Source organism: Mus musculus, chromosome 16 (genome assembly GCF_000001635.26).
Source record: "Mus musculus strain C57BL/6J chromosome 16, GRCm38.p6 C57BL/6J".
NCBI lineage: Eukaryota > Metazoa > Chordata > Mammalia > Rodentia > Muridae > Mus > Mus musculus.
This window is the reverse complement of record NC_000082.6, coordinates 42,279,708-42,301,583: the sequence shown is the minus strand read 5'-3', so window position 1 is coordinate 42,301,583 and position 21,876 is coordinate 42,279,708. Positions and strand designations below refer to the sequence as shown.

General features: G+C 39.9%; 1 protein-coding gene across 1 annotated transcript in view; it reads left to right on the top strand.

The window, feature by feature from the left end:
* Gap43 (growth associated protein 43) overlaps positions 1-21,876 on the top strand; it is a 92,100-nt gene that overhangs the window by 39,068 nt on the left and 31,156 nt on the right. The window contains exon 2 of the mRNA NM_008083.2: positions 9,218-9,785. Within this exon, the coding sequence (NP_032109.1) occupies positions 9,218-9,785 (568 nt within the window). The remainder of the gene's footprint in view (positions 1-9,217; positions 9,786-21,876) is intronic.

Here is a 21,876-nt window from a genome sequence, read left to right as displayed (position 1 = left end):
ATCTGCCTGCCTTTGCCTTCCCAGTGCTGGGATTAAAGGCAAGGGCCTTTAATAACTTTTAGTAGAAAACCAACAACAATTAAGAATCTTCATTCAGAAGATTCACTTCCACTTCCAACTAGGCCCATTAGTTTTCTGATTCTACACAATGATTCAAAACGTGTTCTCTATGTTTTGGGGCCACCTATATAACTTTTCTTAACATACATATCCCAGAACCAGACAATGTCTCCCTGTCTTACCTGGTTTAGCTGGATTGTTTTACTTAAAGAATGAGCTATAAAAATCTTTGAGAGAGCCACCAGAATTAATTCAGATGTTGTACATTTTCCTTAAGAATTTCAAAAGAGATAGGAGGTGATCCCTTCTTCCTAGGCTGGTGGCTTTGAAGAATGAAGCATTTTCTTGTTGTAGGACCACAAAGTAGGTGAGGTAATAATGGTTTTTCACCACAATGAACAGCCACTAAAACAGATAAAGCATCCATTCCCTCAAGGAGCTAGATGACATAATATGATAACTTTGAGGATGTAATCTGAGCTGGTTTCATATTCACTATCTGCCTCCCTACAATTGTGAGGACATAAGAAAGAGTTGGTGCAAGGGAAAAGCTATATTTAATTCAGAAACTTGGACTGGAATTAAATACTCAGACTCAGGACTACATCATAGAACCCATCCTTCTCTACCTTTTCTCCTATAAGAATTCACAATGAAACTCTATTTCATCTGTTTACTTTCCTCATTTAATTAAATAGCCATAATTTCTGATCTTAGTCCCAATCCCTCCTTCCCTTTTCTCTCAGAATTGCTTCCTCTGCCCTCTGATAATTTCTTTTCTCTGCTTTCAAAATTAATAAGAAAGCTAGTCTCAGAGCTGCTTTCAACACTTCAAGTATGAATCTTCCCCCATCAAATTCTTCATGAGGAAAACGAGTCACATCATCAGTGGGGTGATGAGGTCATGACACCACAGCCCCCGCTTTGAAAAATACCATTTCCGTTTTCTTTCTCTTGGAGCAAGATTTTTAAAGGGGGGGATGAAACTGGGGTGACAGCTCTGATGACTCTTTTAGAAACTGCCCAGCATTGCCAGACACCAGCTTCGACAAAGCTCTATTCTGAACTGTACTGCCCCCCCCCCCCGTGTCTATTTTTGACTTTGCCTAGGAGGCTTGAGGGGAAATCTGCAGAGATGAGCGGCACCTTGTTTTCACTTTGACTACTTAACTTCTTTGCTTTCTGGAGCTATTCCATGTCCAGGTATCATCCAATATTTTGTTTCAAATACTAACTCTACTGCTTGCTTGCTACGTGATTCTGAGTATGTTAGTTATGCCCTATGTCATAGTCCCTTCATTGTCTGTTACAAAATCATATTTTCTATTACAGCACTGGTGCTAGAGTTACATCAGTTATTGTATAAACATACATATATATAGTAAATACATTTGGCACTTATATATCAATAAATAACAAACAAAATAAAGTGTTTAGAAGAATAGTTAAGACATAAAATTATGTATCTTTTGATTTGTTGTTAGCATTACACATATATATGATCATTACCCCCAGTACTAGTTTTGATGGGGGCACATACTGTTTTTAAGAGCACATAGCCTTGAGGCTTCTTATTCACTGATCCATGAAGGAATGAAAAGCATAAAATATTTATCAGATAGCTCACCCACTTTCTGGTGTCTGTGAAATAACAAATTTTACTTTGTACTGTCCTGTTGCAGGTCTTTCATAGGTACTGTAGATCTCCAGACTTGGAGCTGATATTTAAAGTTTAATTAAAGTTGATATTTAAAGTTTAAAATACTGCACAATGAGTCACATACCAATTCAAATCATCTTTTCCTTTTCAAAATGGGATTTTTAGTTTCTTTTTCATCCCTCAACAAATAAATTTCATAATAACATGCACTCTGATGATAGATAATATGTACTCTTTCTAGATTAGGTATATGACATTCAGGTATTATTAATTTGCCCACAGGGGTGTGTCGAATGAAGTAAAAAAAATCTGAAATTAAAATGACTCTTTCTCTCAGGGAAAAACATTCACAAACTAATCCCCCACAAAATGTGTAGCATTTGCATTTATAACTTTATCAGCTGTAGTTATTACCAGTCATAAAAGCACAGAGTCGCTCTTAGAACCATCTCAGGCAGTTATTCCAATGTACAAGGGATATAAGTCTATCCCATTGTACGTATTAAAAAATAGCAAAATGGGAATTTTTTGTGTGGTAACAGATGAAGGTCATATATTTTGAAAATGACTAGATTTCATCACTTCTGCTGGGCATGCAGAGATTTAGGGGCTGAGTAAAATTAGAGAGGAAGGAGAGGGAAGCAGTTAGTGTTTGTCAGGTGAGAAATGAATGGAGCTGCAACTTAACCTTGACAGGGTAAACACAGCTCTCTCTTCCCAGGGACAGAAAAGAAATGAACTGCATCTTTTGGCATTTTTACACAGTTTATTGCTTATACTTTTAAAGATACATAGCTCTACAGTATAAGAGAGTTGAGGAGTGCCCTCAACCCCCATCTGTGAATGGGAATACCAGCAAGTCTAGTGATAAATAACATCTAATGGCCAACCCATAATTATCTTATTAACAAATCGTATCTTAGTATCTTAATGAGGTAAATAACCATTGCTCTGAGATGGGGATAGTAATGATGGTGTCAGTGATTGTTTGTTTGTTTGTTTGTTTGTTTTTGAGGCGGTGTGTCATGAAGCCTAGGTTGACCTTCAACTCACTATAAAGCTGAGGTTGGCCTAGAACTCCTGATTTCCCTACCTCGAAAGTGCTGAGATTATAGGCATATACCACCATGCCTGGAATGCAAGAGTGTTTATAATGAGAGGAATTGTAGAAATTAGCCATTTTGAGCATGCACAGTGTGTCAGGGACTGTATTAAATGGCTTCCATGCATGAACTCATTTAATCATCACGACACAAAAAAGGAGTTGTGTTAGTCCTCCATGTCACCTGAGGCTGACATGCCCAAGGTGGTGAGCTGGTAAGACTTGGGAGAACAGGATTTCAGACCTGTATTTGTTACTCATGGCCCCTACTCTAAAATAACCTAGTAATGTTGACTTCCTATGTTGTATTTTAAGAAGCACTGGACCACTTAGGATTAAGAATTGACTGTATCATTTAGAATCTGGGCCATACAGCTGTCTTTCGCTTTCCAAATATTTAGAGTATGAATCAGGCAACATGATGTACTCATTGCATGGTCATGATGAAGACCTAATTGAAGTATTACAATATATTATCCTCTTACTACACAGGAAGGGGAAATGAGGAAAAGGTCTGCTGGAGAGTGGCTTGGTGAACATCTCCAGGATACCTAGCCAGCTGGCTGAGTTTTTCAAGTTTCCATACTCTATGTTCAGCAACACAAAGTAGTATGAGTCACTTACTACTAACCATCAATAGTTGTTTCCCAAGGATCAAGGATATACTTACACTATTTTAACTGCTGTGGGAAGGTTTCACCTCTGGTGTGGTCCTGGGCATGTCTGGGCTACTCACCCATTTTTTTCCCATATGTATTGGCTGACTACATTTCTCCCTAACATTCCAGTTTTCACCAGATACATTAGTTGCTTTCCTGTCACTCTGACAATATACCATGACCAAGTCAACTTACAGAAGACAGGGCTTCTTTTAACATACGGTTCCAGAAGTATTAGGATCTATCATGGTGGGGAAGCATGATAGCAGGTAGCAGGCATAGCAGCTGGAACTGAAGCTGAGAGATCACACCTTCACCAGCAAGCATAGAGCAAAGCATACAAAAAGTGAACTAGAAATAGCGTGAGTTTATACTCTCAAAGTGATGCACTGCCTCCAACAAGGTTCCACACATAAGTTTCCTTCCCCAAGCAGTGCCACCTACTGGGGAACACTTATTCAGATGGGTGAGCCTATGGAGACATTTTTTTTTTTTTCAAACCACCACAGCAAAAGAAACTTTATGATCCCTCTGTGATTGTTCTGTCATGTTAGTCTTTTGGGAGGCCTGGTAGGGAGTTATCTCTTCTACCTCAGTGACCCCCAAAGGAATAGCAGTCTCTGAGAGAGAGCAGAGACTAATTGTTCTTGCCAGTAACTTTGATCCTTGATTCAATCAGGTAACCCATCTCCATGTCTGCCACATCCAAATGGTTTCTGTAAGAGCTTTGTTAGTTTCTATTTAGCATGTATCATAGGAAATGACTAGAATAGATATATGCCTTGCCTTATGCCTAGGTTCTTTTAAACTCTAGTTTAGAGGGATATATCTTATTGATTCTGCAGAAGTGGCAATATGCTGCACCCTTCGTTAAGGAAGAGCATAAGTTCTCTCACTAACACACTGCCAGGAATTCCAGGATCTCTCTTTGCTCACACATTCCGTTGGGAAATTGCTCAGTCATGAACGTGTCACAGTTGCCCCATAACAAATAAAGGACTTTCACTGGGTCTTAAATTGTAATTGAATCAAGTTATGATAGTTGCTGGGAAAGGCTTAAAAGTTTCATTGCTTCTTCTGATATTTGGTTTCCTTTCACCTTGAGAAAAATCTTCAAATCAAGCAAGCACAGTGTGGAAGGATCCTTCTGGATCTCAGATGTGACTATTCTCTTCTACATCTTCCCAGAAAGATGCAAAGACTTTCATGTAAAGAACTAAAGGAGGCTCATTCTCCTTTCTCAGTTGGACACATTTCAGTCTATTTCTGGATCTTTAACCACATTCAAAGCACATGAAGAGGCCCTAGTGTAAACGTGTTTGATACTTGCACAATTTTTCTAAAGTGTTGGAAACTACCAGTTATGATCACAGGGCGAATAAAACTTTACTAAACTAAGTTACTAATAAAAATAGAATGGGTCATAACTGTTTGATAAATTTCACATTTACATATTAATATTTTACTCTCGTTATTTTATGGGCCACATCAACTTCTTCATATACATGACCACTCTCTTGTATTAGAGGGAACATTGTTTACCACATCTCTTGCCCTTTGATTATGTTTCTTAAAAATATCTCTTGCTCGATCAAATTGATCATATTTTAATTTACTAAATACTCAGATTTTTGAATTCTGTTCTTCTGCTGAGATAAAATATTCTAACAAAAACAACTTAAGTTTTTAAAAAAAGGGGTGGGGCTATTTCCACCCAAAGTACAAAGGTAAATCTCTTATGGTAGGGAAGCCAAGCACCGGAAGCCTGAAGCATCTGCTTGTATCACCGCCACAGATAAGAGGGAGAAAGGCAAAGGCATTTGTTCGGCTTATTTTATCTTTTATTTGCAGTCAGACCAGGACCTTCAGAAAATGCTCCATCCACCTACAGGATAGGTATCTTATGCCAGGTAGCTTCATAAACAGAATGCTTCACAATAATGCTCAATGGCTAAATAATTACTCAGGGGCATTCTTGGGGGCTTGTCTCCTAGACTCCAGCTACTGTCAAGTTGACAACTAACACTAACCCTTCACAACTCCACCCCTTGTCAATTTGATTCCCAAACACATCACCTTTAATTCATGCCCTTCCATTCCCATCTTACAGTGCAAAAATGCAGTCAGTTGATGAGTAAAATATCTATAGTCTTTAAAAATCCCAATATCCTTGAAAAGTCCAGTCTCATCTGAGACCAAGAACAGTCTCTTAACTGTGAGTGCCTATTTAAAGAACAAAAATATAAATTATATAGTTCCATACTTGTGACATATACTGTCTAATAGCACAGAGTAAACAGACTTGTTGCAGAATGAAAGAATCACAGTTAGAAAAAAGAAGTGGCACACAATAATAGTTTTTAAAATATTTAAAACAATGCTACCTAGAAAAAAAAAAGAGAAGAAAAGTTGAAAAATTTTAGTATATAGAAGAAGATATCATGCCAAGCTTGGCTTTGCTTGGAGGTTTAAGTGTTTCCATGATAACTGTAAAAACCTTAAATTCACTGAGGTATCCCAGAAAAATGAATGTTATTTTTAGTTCTGAGCCTTAGGCACCCATGAGACATATTGTATGCATCTCCTTACTTGTGTGTGTGCTTAGCATAGACACTCCGTACGTAGTGAGAATGTTAACATGATGTTTCACAGAGTATCAGCTACACCAAATGCCAAGTGTTCCAAGTTTACAATGAAATGGACTTGGGCTTGGGGGATGGGCACACTTGGTGAAAGGAACTTAATTAATCACACAATGGATGAGAAAAGATGAGTTTCCTACTTTTTTTGTTTGTCCAGATTGATCCCTGGTTCTTCTGGAATTAAGTGACCTTAATTCTGGTTGAAAACTAGAAGCAGTGGAAATTCCCTGTGACTTGGGGGAGATTGGGTGGGGTGGGGGTGAGTTATCTGGGACCTCCCTGATTAACAGGTCATAGTCATGTATCTCATGTTTGGCACCGAGGCTTTTATTTAATAACCAGTGTCTTCTAGGAAAGCATTGTTCACCCACATAGGCGTCTGAACATCATTTTTTAAAATGTCATATTTATGATTAGGTTACAAAGCAGTGGGCTTCCATAATGGTTTTTCACACATCCTCTGTTGTAATTAACGTACTTAATCCTGTTTTTCATCTTTTAATATTTGTGTTCATAATGGGACTCTAGCTTTCTTGAGTCTCTGGAGGGTCTCTCATGCATGTTGGCCTAATCTGAAATAACTGATTTGTTTATTCTTAGAAGGAGTAGTATTTGGATTGAAGAAGCACTTGGCACTGGTGTCCAAGTGCAGATGTCCTGTCGTATAAGATAGTGCCTCATTCAGAAAACCCACAGTAGAGTGCAGTAAATAGCATCTTGGCTCTACTCTGTGCTCCATTCACAACTGTTAATTTTACAGGGTTATGATTTCATCTCTGAGCAGAGGGCTCCTGGCAGGGACAGATGCGCTGGTGCCCCAGATTGTGCTGTGTGTGTCCCAGTAGGAACCGCCAAGAGCAGCAGGATGGCAGGAAGGAGATGGTGCTTCCGATAGAGAAGCAGTTGTAGCCTGGCCCTGGGAGGAGGCAGAAGGAGGAGGATGGGCCCTTTCAAGGAGATCATAATGTATCTTTCCTTCGGTTTAGAATCCTATGCCTGATAAACTAAGAGAAAAGAAAAAGTTGCCTCAAATCTTACAGAGAATATTGTCAATCTTGATTTTAGCCTCGCATGTATGCTATTTTAAAATGTATCTCTGTGTATCCACTAGCATGCTGACAGACCTAAGTACTGACAGGTCTGTATATCTATTCAAGGAATATCAAATAGGCCATGTCATGATTAGCTGGATCTGGGTCACTAGGCTAGGCTGGTATGACAGGTGGAAAAACATACTGTGTGTTGAGTCTATGGCTTACTTCCTAGTCTAGAGCAAAAGGCAAAGAGAAAGCCGAGGCCAGATTTGGACCAAGCTTGGGACATAGTACACAATAGACACATATTAATTTTTTGAGAGCAAGTCTCTAGACTCCTTATTGCTATAATTCACAGCACCTAGAACAGGGCTCACAAATATGAGCAAAAGTTAGATGCTCAAAATCTAGTCATTGTGCACAGCCATTGTGCTCATGATCCCAATGAGGAGGGCCTCTGAGACTCCACTCCTTTCTGTGTGTCTATGGGCTGTTAACAGTCCCTGAGGGAGGATGGTGTCAGTTTCTTCAGTGGTGTAGCCTCTCCTAGGCTGCCTATGCTCCAGGAAATAATGTCCCACATGCGTTCATGCAAATCAATGGGTCATACACAGAAGAAGTGAAATCACAAAGATGGCTTGTTGGGAAGAAGTGTCTGGGCAAGAGAAGGCGGCGGGGGGGGGGGTGCGGCAGATGACAGGGTAATGAAGGGTGTGTGCAAGCCTGTAAAATTCAATACATGAATGAACACAGCCATCAAAGAATAAAAATGTAGGTGAGGAAAGGATAAAGGAAGAGATAGAGAGACCATTAATAGCTAGGCAGGATACCATGGTGAGCAGCGATGTGGTATAGTCTTGTTTGCTTGCCTATTCATTTCTTTCCATGGCTATACTTTTTGTTCCTACCTTTCGATTGAATTTCCAAATAGAAACAGGTCGTGTGTAGCACATGGAAGACTGTAAATGCTATTACCAAAGGGCAAAATGGTTTATATTCTAATTTTATGTCTGCAGTACCAGGATGCTTTATTTATGATAATAAAAACTAATTTTAGGTTTAAATGACTTTGGGGCTATGATTGTGACTTAGTAAATACAGGAAAAATTTAAGAACAATCAAAGCAATTTTTTTCTCACCTTTTAAAACTCAGTGATAATGACTACTTTCTATATTCCAATTCTGAAGTCCTGGTGTGCTTATTGATGGTGGTAGACCACACATTGAGATAGTTAATAGTTGGTGACTAGCATCATGAATCATCATATTCTGGCTTCCTCAGTGCCCTGGAATTCATTTGTATTTTGCATAAAACCCTAATGAGATTTACTATTGAACTATTTAGCATGCTTCTTTCCTTGAGTATATTCAGTTTCTGATCATTCTTGGACGCTTAGGGGAGAGAGATGCATAAGTTGTTGCATAATATTTCTTAAATCATTACGCTTAAGAGTCCTCTGAAATCCTAAGAGCCCAGTATCTTTGAGAGCTCTTTCATAAAAACCTAAGGCAAATGTGATTTGAATTGTTGAGATGCATCTAAAACAAAGCCTGTTTCCATTGGTTTGTAGAATAACACTGACTTGAGAAAGGAAATACATACAAAGCTAATTCCAGTGATTTTTGTTTGTTTTATTTAAAGTAGGGTAGTGTGTTTTATTCTGTAGCCTAGGCTAGCCTGAAACTCACTATGTAGTCCAGGTTGGCCTTGAATTTGCCCCTAATCTCCTTACTTCCTTTTCTTGAGCCCTGGAATTACAGGGCTTCTCTGGCATACCCCTTGAATGCCTGGGATTCTTGTGGGGGTCAGAGGATTTGAGTAGTGACCTAAGTCTGTAATCCCTGCACAGGGAGGCTGAGTTGGAAGGAGCTAATCCTCCAGGCCAGGGAGGGTGACACATCAAACCTGTATCTCTAAGAGGAATGACTGGTGAAGTGTCTCTTAAGATTGATTCGAAATTTTCTCCCCCCTACCCCATAAAGGGCTTAGCGCATAATGAATCACCCAAGAGTTATCCACCCATTGAGCTTTCCTTTTTGTCCCTCTTTTCTCCACAAAGGTTGAAAAGAATGATGAGGACCAAAAGATTGAACAAGATGGTGTCAAGCCGGAAGATAAGGCTCATAAGGCTGCGACCAAAATTCAGGCTAGCTTCCGTGGACACATAACAAGGAAAAAGCTCAAAGGCGAGAAGAAGGGTGATGCACCAGCTGCTGAGGCCGAGGCCAAGGAGAAGGATGATGCTCCCGTTGCTGATGGTGTGGAGAAGAAGGAGGGAGATGGCTCTGCTACTACCGATGCAGCCCCAGCCACCAGCCCCAAGGCTGAGGAGCCCAGCAAGGCAGGAGATGCACCTTCTGAGGAGAAGAAGGGTGAAGGGGATGCGGCCCCCTCCGAGGAAAAGGCCGGCTCAGCGGAGACAGAAAGTGCTGCTAAAGCTACCACTGATAACTCCCCGTCCTCCAAGGCTGAAGATGGCCCAGCCAAGGAGGAGCCTAAACAAGCCGATGTGCCTGCTGCTGTCACTGATGCTGCTGCCACCACCCCTGCTGCAGAGGATGCTGCCACCAAGGCAGCGCAGCCTCCAACGGAGACTGCAGAAAGCAGCCAAGCTGAGGAGGAGAAAGGTGAGTACCACAGCGTGGGTGGGGCCATGGGCGGGATGCAGCAGGGATGTTATGCCTACAGCCAGACCACCTGCACAGTCCAGAGGGAACTGTCTAGATAGCGTGGACTACAAATCACAAAAGTTATGGTGAATCCCCCCAAATCTACAAGCCCGAGAGAAAACTCACAAAGAATTACATGGTAGCTAGTACTGGAGAATCAGACAATTATCTTAATTGGATTGATATAAACAGTCAAGCTTGATAATCCCAGTTAAAAGAAAATGTGCTGTATGCTGATAGACTTAGTTTAATAAGTAATTACTGAGACTACATTTATTTCATGGATGGGAATTAGCTAATGTGATTATTTGGCTCTAGGAAGGGCCTCCCATAAATACAGCCAACTCTTTATTGATTATCTAGTGTGTGAATTGCCAGCAACAAAAAATATAATCTCAACCCTCTTTTCCCTACCCCACAGTGTGTTTCTGGGCATTCTACCCACCACCAATTGGCGAGTGGTATCTGCTTATATGTGGAGAATGTTTATATATGTTTGTTACTGGAGAATGTTAACTGTGACACAAACTGGGGTCAGACACAATTAGGAAAATAAGTCTGTTGATATTGCCAAAACCAAACCAAAACAAACCAAACCAAAACAAAAAACTCCATAAATTATCATTTTATTATCAAAGACACCACTCTCTCATATGCATAAATAATTGAGAGTTGACTGTGAATATGAAAAGGTACTGGATTCTCCTCAGTTTGGAGCTATAACTTGGAAATTGAAGGGTTTTTTTTTTTTTTTTTTTTTTTTTTTTTTTTTTTTTTTTTGTTATGATGGCCCAAAGAGCCTGTGCAGAATTAGAAAAGAACATCTTATGAGCAATACAGATCTAATAGCCTTTCATCCCTGGAAGCTGGCTCTGTCTCTCACCCCAGCATATCCAGGGTGGAGAAAATCAGTATCCCCAAGGGCTCTCCATAGTCTGGTGTTATTAAGAATACCTTTTATGTTGCCTTGATCACTGTGACAATTACACTAGAAAAAACAGTTTAAGGAAAGAAAGAATAATCTTGTCCCCAGCTTAGAAGTTGTAGCTTATGATGAGCTTTCTCTGTTGCCATGGGCCTATGATGATGCAGAATATCATGGCAACAAGAGTGTATGTAGAGCAAAGTTTTGCACCTAATGGTAACTAAGGAGAAAGAGATGGGAGGGGGATATAGTTGGATGGATTGATGGATGGATGGATGGATGGATGGATGGATGGATGGATGACGATGGAAAGGAAGAGGGAGGGGAAGAGAGACAGAGATGGAGGGGAAGAGGGAGAGAGGGATGGAGAGAGATGGGGGATATAGATGGATGGATGGATGGATGGATGGATGGAGACAGAGGAGAGGGAGAGAGGGAAATAGATGGAAGGGAGGGAGGAGGGAGAGAGGGAGATTTTAAGATACCTTCTTCAAAGGCACACACCTACCTTCCTTAACCCCACCACAAGTTAAAGTCTATTCTGAGTTAACCAATGGAATAAATTGTTGATTAGGACAAAGACTTCTGATTTTAACCCTCTCTGAAATCTCCCTCACACTCACTCTGAGGTGTGCTTTACTGGTCCAGGTGACTCTCCTTTAATTGACAATCAAGATATTCCACTGAACCTTTCAACCTCAAAAGTCTTTAGAGATAAAAGTTACTTCTGTGCCAATTTACCTGGTTTGGCTTGCCCCTTTAGAATTTTATTGATTTATCCCAAAGACTAAGGGTCTAAATTTGGGCCAGACCACTGTCTTAGGAAAGTCCAATGAGACTGGATCAGAACACTAATCCAGAAACTGTTAAGACATCTGACCTTCAGACTGATAAAGCAATTGCTGAACGTTTGCTACTAGAACATGGCAGATGAATATTCTATGTTTTCAAGTCTAGTTTTCCATTTAAGCCTCCAGAGTATAATAATTATCATAGTTATCAGCCCACTCTCATATTCCAGCTTCAAATAAATCATGGTTCTTTCTACCAGTGACTCAGTTTAGGTCTTTATTGTAGCTACATACCTGTCCTAGAAGCCTGAACTTATAGTTAAGATAATGATATCATCTCAGTAATAGCGAGCTATGTGAATAGGACATTGGTTTAACTTTATTCAACACAATTTTCTAGATTCCTTTTCTTTAGGCTTAAAGTTCAAGAAGTCTGGGAATCCCATTGAAGGTATCTATAATGTCATTCTGTAACTCTTGGGAGTCAATCACACTTCGAAGTGTTTGACATGTTTGACATTGCTTAGATTACATTTTTTAAGCTGGAATTTTTAAAGTGTGGAGAATAGGCACAAAGACATGATGTAATTTTAGGTATGTATATTTATTGTTTAGTTTGGTAGAATTTGGTGAGCCAATAAAATATCTCTTTACAGATATTAGTATATAATATTATATGCTATATAATATATTAATAAATATTATACATTATATATCAACATCTAGTAAAATGTTATATTTTAATATATTTAAGGATAAGCAAAAACTCCATTTTATTAATTTTATACTTTATCATTGTAAATGACTGATTATAATGTTTTATGCGGTAAGTATTCAATAAATGTCACATGTTGGAAGAATAGAAATTGGCCAGATTTAATTTATAGATAACGATCTTTTTACCTGCCTATAAGGTTCTCTTGCAACTTTGCAGATTCTAATCATTTATTTGATTTGAAATGTGTCTAATCACTGAAAATAAAGAGAGATTATAGTCTGGCTTAAGATTTTCAGATTCTAGATGAAAAATATCTGAACTAATGAGACTGTATATGGTGCATTGAAAGGTTATTGGATGTGCAGGTGAGGCTCAATGAGTAGGCAATCCAAGAGGCAGTAATTGGTGCATTTGGAATCATCAGGTCATATGCTTTAAGTTGGGATTTCTGAGGTTTAGAGAATAGACACAAATACATGGTATAATTTTAGGTAAATTGGTTTTCTTTCAGCTTTGGATCGATAACTTTCATCTCTGTTAGATTCTGAATTTTCAGCTTGTAGCTTTTCTGGACTGAAATCTGCCAGCCTGGCTTGTTCAGTGTGGCGAGCACAAATTATTCAGTCATCATGAATCTCATGGAGTCACAGAGACTAAAGGTGACAAGAAGATCTATCATATCATATCAGTTCCAAATTCCCAGAGCCTCTGCCCCAAGTTCCCCTCCCCGCTTCTCACCAAGTTTCATTCTAACCCTGGTTAGAATAACAGTATTTTCAGACAGACTGCAGAGCTTGGAAATGGACAACTCCCATGCTTGGTTGGAGATGCTGAGGCTGCATGGAGAGATAATCTAGCAATGTACAGGATAGGATAAGTCTAGGAGATAATCGAAGAAAGTAAGATTAAAATTTTCAAATCAGTCCTGCTCATTGCTTTAGTAATATGAGAAATTATTTGTAAACGAGGAATAGATTACTTACCTTGCTATTTATGGTTTTTGTTATTGGAGAGTACCTCTGGCGTTGATACTGATTTCTTTTCTCGTTTTTTTCTCAGCTGCCCATCTACGTATCCCTGTTTCTGTTTGCACACACACGACAGTCAGTGTGCCTTTGACAGGCTCAGTGAGTTTCTGATGCCTTTGTAGGAGGATGGTTCTTCTCTAGGAAGCAGCCTTTTGAAGTGCCTATAGGACTGTCCCTCTGTCGTTGTTGAAGGGAGAACTTTTAAGCCCCCTTTAAGGATATTGTCCTTGGTATTCCATGCTGAGCAGGCAGCATGCCCACTGGCTTTCAGTGATGGAATTCTCTGCTTCTGTCCCTCACCACCTCTACTGCTCATGGATTTTCCTCAAAGACGACCCTAAAACATCTGCTGCTATAGTGTTAGCAATGTCACCTAAGCATTCTGCCTGTTGATTTGGTTAAATTTCATTTGTCTGTTTTAATTTAAAAAAAAAATATGCTCACATATATGAGGTGTGTTAGGGATGGTGTGGTTGCCATGTGGGTGTAGAGGACAAGGGACCGATGGGACCACTGGACAGAGCCAGTTCTCTCATCCCTCCATGTGGATACTGGAGATCAAATTCAGGACATCAGACTTGGCATCAGGCGACTTTACACACTGAGCCACCTTGCCAGGGCTACACTGTATTGCTATAGTCTCATTACATCTTTCAAACTAAGATTATCAATACGGATCAGGGGAACAGGGAGGTTTACATTTGTTTTGCAATTCTCTGCTGAAAGAGAAAAATATTAACTTATTATCTTTGTACTTCTCTCCTCTTTCACCTTTCCTTCCTCTCCTCCCTTTATAATTTCATATTTACTTCCTTCTAGAATATTTAGAATAGCTTCTAGTGTAATAGGAGTCCATGCCACAAAGAGTCAAAAGATGTGCTCCTTTGATAGACAGACAATCTGATTTGTTAAGGAAAGCATGATAAAATCCAGAGAGTGGCATTTAAAATAATCCCAATAATAATCTCAACTGAATCATGCAAATAAGTATGGAATACTTTAAAACAAAAACAAACAAACAAACAAACAAACACTGCTTCCGTGACTCAGATGCAATTTAACCTATTATATTTAAAAAACCCTTTGTATCATGTATATATAGATAGCTGTTAAGAGCAGATGAACATTAATAGTTTCTAAAATAATTATGTTTTTCAAAACTGAAAAATCCAGTGTGTGTATACAGATTTAGAGAAATTATTTATGTTAGAGATAGACCCCTCCAACTCTGTAGCTTTCGAAAAGACAAACCAGTTTCTCTGTGTTAGAGTGTTAGTATGATTGCTTGGCAGGATGCCTCCGAAAAGGTTTAGATTTGAAATGTGGCTTCAACCACTTCTCAGATTTATACACAACTCATAAAAACTGAAATTTTGAGTTGTTAAAGTCCATAAATGTTGTTTATAAAACATGGGAACCCTGTCAGCTTACTCAGTGGAACACTGCTTAAATATGGTTGATTATTAAGGTTTTATGGACCACTTTTATACAGATAGAGTAATCATTTTTATTGGTTTTACTTGACAACAATCCAGTCGCGTTTGTTAATATTTTCCTTTCTATTTTTACAGACTGAAGGCAAAGTAAAAAGGTATTCTGCCCATACCCAGTAACTGACAAAGGGGAGGTGTCAAACTGATAAATTTCTAAAGTGTTATCTTTAGATAGCCTTGTAGTTTTTAAAGCTAAAATGTTTGATCTTGTCTCATTCCTTTTTCTCAGTGGCTGTGCTAATCTCGTATTGTTCTTTTGAAGTCCCAACGAGGAAATTTCTGGGGCAGGCTCTGTTCTACATACCGATGAGGCAGGGAGGGGAGAGCATGCCTGAATGAGGAGATGGAAAGTCTGTTTACAATGGTAGAGAGCATTTAATAGGCAATTTATTAAAACCCCCAAATCCCTATGATAAATGCTAAATGGTGAGAATCCTAGTGAACCATTGTAACCCCCCTATATCATGTGTTAGTACCATGTCCCTCTCCTCTTTATGTGAGAGAAATTTGAGGTTCAGAGATTAAATGAGATACTTAAGTACTTTTTGATAACTAGGAACCATCAAACCAGAAAGCTCAAGCCTTACATGCTGAACCCTTACATACACTCAGGGAGGTCCTATTCTGGAGAAAATGTATTCAGGAAGATGCTCAAGGACACACGTATCTTGGCTATTATAAGACTTCTGACTTGTGTAGTTGTATGCTCCATGATGTTGGGAATTATCAGTGATCACCCTTATAAGGAGGCACCCGGTAGCACTCATAATCCTGTTCAATTCCCTCTCAGTGCCATCACTTCAGAATGATGAGAAATGTTAAACTAAGTTTGATCCTGAAGTTCTTATCCAATGGGCTTCAAGTGTCTCTTTGTTAGAACAAGGTAAGCTACAAAGATCAGTTAAAACTGTTCAGAATAGGGATATTGCAGGTATCATCAGCTATAAAGATGAGAATTGCAAATAGAAGATTGAAGGTCTCTTGGCTGCAGGTCACTTGCCTCACAATTAGGATGTGCCTCTTCATAAATTTGGCTTTTCTGTATCAGAGCCTTGTTAGACACCTGTTTTGACTGTACCCCTCTCTCCAGCAAGTGTGTTTATAATGAATCCACTGTCTTCATAATACCTATTGTTAAAGAACAACTTCTTCTTCTTCTTCTTCTTCTTCTTCTTCTTCTTCTTCTTCTTCTTCTTCTTCTTCTTCTTCTTCTTCTTCTTCTTCTTCTTCTTCTTCTTCTTCTTCTTCTGCTTCTTCTTCTTCCCCTTCCTCTCCTCCTTCTCTTCCTCCTTCTTCTCTTCTTCCTCCTCCTTCTTCTCTTCCTTCTTCTCCTTCTCTTCCTCATCCTCCTTCTTCTCTTCCTCCTCCTCCTTCTTCTTTTTCTTCTTCTCCTTCTCCTCCTCCTCTTCCTCCTTCTCCATTTTCTTCTCTCCGCTTTCTCCTGCTCTTCTCTTCTTTTTTTCCTGCTCCTCCTCCTCCCCATCTTCATCTTTCTTTCTTCCCCTGGAATCTACTATAGAAAGGCAACTCAGCACTAAGACTGTATATAAAATTTCTAAATTAAAACTATTCTTCTCATTACTTGTCTCTGTGTGGGTGTATGAGAGTGCAATGCCCGCGGATGTATGGGGATCTCCCTGGGCTTGAGTTAGTAGTTGTTGTCAGCTGACAAACTTGTGTGCTGGGAACTGAACTTAGGTTCTCTGCAAGAGCAATGTGCACTTTCAGCCATGAAGATAGCTCTGCAGCCTAACAAAATATAAAGCATATAAAGATGGAAAATTTTGTTTAGGCTAATTAGAGGAACCTTACTAGGAGGCCTTGATATGTAAGTTGCTTCATCTGTCTCAAAGGACAATAGATATCTAATAGATATTTTTAATCATACCTGAGAGGCCCTACTTTTCATTCATATTATTACAAAAATGCAAATATTTAAATTCAAGTCATGATTCAGCAGTGGGTAGTTAAAATTAACCCACAGTGGGAAAGCCAGTTGTTGAACATCATCTATGCTATTTCTTTGGCTGAAGAAGGCAGGCAATGTAGATTTAGTGAATGAGTTAGGAATGAATGGATGGATGGATGGTACTGTGCAAGGCAAAATCCCAAGCTGATACAGGAAACTGGTTTGTAATCTCCAGACTTGGCCCAGGCCAATTCTTAGGTTCCTTGAGTGTGAGCTTATCTTTTCATAAAGCAAAAATGTCGGACAAGGGATCACAAAATCACTAGTGAAAGATCTTGGTGATGGTCATCTTATGACACGTTCCTGATTTATATGCACATTCTAAATAGCAAAGTGAGGTAGACTCTCCTTTGGACGGAACACCTATGGTGTCATGGACCTTTCTGGTAATTTGGAAACGGGATAAGAAGCTCTGTAGAAAGTGTTGCTTTTATTTGGGGCCATGTGTTCTCTCTGTGGTGGCCAGAATTCAAAGCATCTAGGGCTTCCTAGACCAAGGGGGACATTTTAGAAACATATTGCAAACTGGAGGAAAACCAGGGCTGCTCTGTTCTGCAGCAGGTGATTAATTTCATCCCAACTCCAGGAGTGACCTGTGGGTGACTCTTACCAGTGTGTGACACGCACACCCCGAGAAGGAATAATCTGCCAGGTTTCTTGGCTCAGTTCCTTCTCTGACATGTCTAAGTAGTCTTTGCAGTGTGAGCTAGAGTCTACTGGGCCTTCTGCTGCTCCACCGTAGGATGAATGGTTTATGCCTGAACCAAGAGTGCTGCTGTGACAGAGGTAGGGAAACAGTCTTTTCCATCCTGGCTGCCTATTCTCCTTCCCCACAGCCCTACAGACAAAATCTGTGTACAGTTTGGGAGCCCTTTGAGACTGTAAAACATAAGATTGTGGGTGATCAAATAGGTTCCTCCATATATGTGAAGTGCAACTTGTTATAACTCTGCTGTCTTCAGCAAAACAAACAACATTCTCACCGCATAAAAGTCTCTTCTAACTTAAAGAGCAGATCAGCCCAGAGTCTAAGCAGATTGTCTGCATACTTCTACTGGTATGACTAAAGCCTTCGAGAAGGAGAAGCAGTGATGAGATTAAAGGTGTTTTATGTCTTTCCTTCCTAATCCTTTAATACTGATAGGATTGCTTAAGGAAGCCTTAGAGAAGAACCCCACAGCTCTCGAGGGGGCAGGCTTATTCACCCCAGGCCAACAGTGGCTGGACATTTGGTGATGTCCTACTCTCTTTACGGAATGTTGATGGTGGTCTGGGTAGGAGGTCAGTAGAAATCTTTAAGTTACAGGTCACTTTTGAAAAGGTGAAGAGAGATGTACACTTTTTAAATGGCAAGTTAAAGAAGGTTTCATTTTATGTGTGCGTCTTTGTGTGTGTGTGAGAATACCATTTAATAAATGAAGAAGACTGTTTCTTATCCCCAAGGTTAAGCTGGAACTTGGGTTATGTGCCTCTCACTACAAGAGTCTTTTTTACATACTTCACGTGAAGGATGAGTCAGAATGAGTGTTTATGAAGTTTTGAGGTATACCAGGCTAGTATTTGTCTGTATTCTCTATATTCATTTTAGGCATACTTAGTCATGGATGCATTATGAGCACTTAAGTATATACTATAATATATGAAAGGAAAAGGAGTTGAGACAGAATAAAAGAAAGCAAGGAAAAATGAACAGGAAGGAGATGAACAGCCAGGAAAGCACTCGCTATGTAAGCGTGAGGATTCTTGTTCAGATCCTTAGCACCTAGTAGGAAAACAGGCTTCGTGGCTTGTGCCTATAATCCTAGTACTGGTGAGGGGGATACAGGAGCAGCCTTGGAGCTCACTAGCCAGCCAGCCTTGCCAATGTGAGACCCAGTCTCAAAACCTCAGGTGGAGAACAGCAGAGGAAGACACCTGCCATTGACATCTGGCCTTTACAGGCACGTGCACACACATGCGCACAGACACAAACCCTCCTCATACGCCATGCACAAAGAAACCCAAGGAAGGTAAAGGAGTCATGATGTTATTAGCCATAGCTGTAGCTACATGCTGATGAGTTGGCTTCCCAAAGCACAAAACTCAACCTTTTAGAATTTCCCTAGTTCGGTTGTCTAAATACGCCTGTTGTAGCCTATTTCAGGCAACCAACGTTTATCACTGCATAAGCAGTTGGGAAAAGATGTCAGAGAGCTCCCGCATAGGCTCATATCAGTGTATTTTTAACAAGGTAATTAATTTTACTTTGGATAACTCTGAAGTACTACAATAGCAATTATCAAGTCTCGGTGCTTCCGTGTTGGAGCACATAAAGATCCATGTGTAAAACCATATGCTTATGTATATGTGACATCATGGGAACCTGCTGTAACATTTGCGGGCATCTGTTGAGCACTGTGCACTTGTTAAAGTGGTTCAGGATAAAGGTAATGCTTAGAATTGCACCTAATATTAATTAGGAAAGCTATTGCTTACAAATGGTCTGATAGATTATCTTCTGAAGTGTGAAATGAGTGTTGCACAAGAGCACAGCAGGTAGTGGCATGTGGTCCAAGCCCAGTGGCTTGCGCTAATGTCCCAGGGCCCCCATGGTAGAAGGAGAGAACCAGCCGCTGCACACTGTCCTCTGAGCCTCAAGATGCATAAGGTGGCATGTGCGTGCTGTCCCCTGCCTCCTCCAGATGAACGTATGTAGTCATTTTAAAGTGTGATCTGATATTACATGTTTTGAATGAATTGTAAGGCTTTTTGATTTAGAGGCAAATTCAGGGTCCAGGCTGAACTGTGATCGCCACGCTCATTCTCCCTTTTCTTCGCACTAATTGTAGTGCTAGGAAGAAAATATTGAGAAAAACAACGTAAGAGAAGAAGGAGGGGCAAGACAAGTGAATAGCTTTAATTTAATAATAATAAATTCAATTTCACAAATTGCGAGCCTGGACAAAAGCAAATAGCAGTAGTGTGTTGAAGATTGTAGGGGAGATGGAGTTGGTTGGAGAATGTTAGAAGCTCTCTGCTTATGTCTCCGTCCCTCTTCTCCAAGAGGATAATTTTTAAGCTCTAAACTACTCATTGAAAACATAAATGTAAGGAGATTCTTTGCTACTGTCTGTTTGTGGGACCAGAAAAATTGGCCACATCCTTTGATCCCAATGCTCACCATGAGTATGGATAACCATAGTCATGCCAATACTGTAGAGTGTGTACATTAGTTACGGGGTCAGCAGAAAATGCATCTATCTTAAAGCCCTACTTTTTAGGCATTGGTCTGGGTCACCCTAAACATTGTATTGGGTTAGATAAGGTGAAGTTTCAACAATGTTAAGGCCATGCAAAATATATTTAGTAAATATTATAGAAATACTCTATTTTCTAAAACCTTGTGTTAAAATCTAAATCAGTGCATGACTACGTTGCTGGAGTCCTAGAGTCCAATGGAGAAGCACTTCAGAGGGGTAAGTTTTGGGAACTGTGATGTTTGGCAGAGTCAGGGGTCATGGGTCAGAGTTCAGGGACTTCACCAGTGTACAAGCTCCTGTGCTACCCCCCTGTCCTCAACTATTTCTTGATATTGGTAAAACATTGAAATTGTAATGAATAATAACTAACAATTCCTATTCTGAAGGTAAGTCCATTTTCCAAAGACCTTGGCTTTTGGTATGACTAAGTTCAACCAAAAAATTCAGAACTCATTCATTTCATGGACTCACCCATTGTCTTAGCTAGGGTTTTACTGCTGTGAACAGACACCATGACCAAGGCAACTCTTATAAGGACAACATTTAATTGGGCTGGCTTACAGGTTCAGAGATTCAATCCATTATCATCAAGGCGGGACATGGCAGCATCCAAGCAGGCATGGTGCAGGAAGAGCTGAAAGTTCTACATCTTCACCTGAAGGCTGCTAGCAGAATACTGGCTTCTAGGCATCTAGGATAAGGGTCTTAAACCAATGCCCACAGTGACACACTTCAACAAGGTTATACCTCCTAATAGTACCAGTCCCTGGGCCACACATATACAAACTGTCACACCCTTTCTGCTCAAAGTGTGTGTTTTCCAAATAGGTTTTCTTGCTAGAGATACTATAGAAATTGTTTATATTTCAAGAATTTGCTTATACTGTAAATCATAAGTCATTGAACTTTAGGTGATTAAACATTACTAGTCAAAGCACAGTAGCATGACAATATGGCTGCCAAGGTTTTAGGAAAGGCAAACTGATGGGCAGGAGTATATTTTCTATTCCAACTTGCAAGCAACAGAATGGTACAAACAAAGAATTTTTTTCAGATGTTATCCTACTTGATAAATTTATCTACGTAATTTTTTGGGGGGGGGTTGAGACAGGGTTTCTCTGTGTAGCCCTGGCTGTCCTGGGACTCACTTTGTAGACCAGGCTGGCCTCCAACTCAGAAATCCACCTGCCTCTGCCTCCCAAGTGCTGGGATTAAAGGTGTCTACCACCACACCCGGCTCTACATAATTTTGAAACATTCACAAAATTTAGATTTACAGACATTGAAATCTCTGAATAGGTTTTAAACATTAGAAAGCAAGAAAACCCATAACCTGCGTTTCTTTCCCTTGTTTGGCCCCAGCAAATGATAGCTGTTTGCATGTCTGCCTAAAAGATGCCCCAAAGGGAAACATTTGTGAACTATGGCGCCAAGTCCTAGTCAACTCCAGGGACTGACATCCTAAATATCATATTAGTGAGTCACAACACATGACAAACCCCAGCTGTGTAAAGGACTAGCTTCAATAATTACAGGCTTTAGCTCTGAGGTGCTTTAGCGTCTGATAATTGCTTTTTAAACTTTTACTTTTGTTATGCTTTTTTATGTATTTATTTGCGTGTGTCTGTGTGTCTGTGTGTGTCTGTGAGGGCCGGGAGGTAGGTAGGAGGATACACTCATGGAGAACAGGAGAGCCTCCTCTCCTTGCACCATTTGGGTCTTGAGAATTGAACTTAGGCTCTAAGACCAGGCAGCAAATGCCTTTAACCTACTGAGCCCCCTTGTTGACCCAAGCTTCTTTGGACTTTCAGTAGATTGTTCCGAAGGCCACTCATCCAAAGATCCATATTTACACTTGTCCAAATCTGTACCCTTCAGAAATTCTT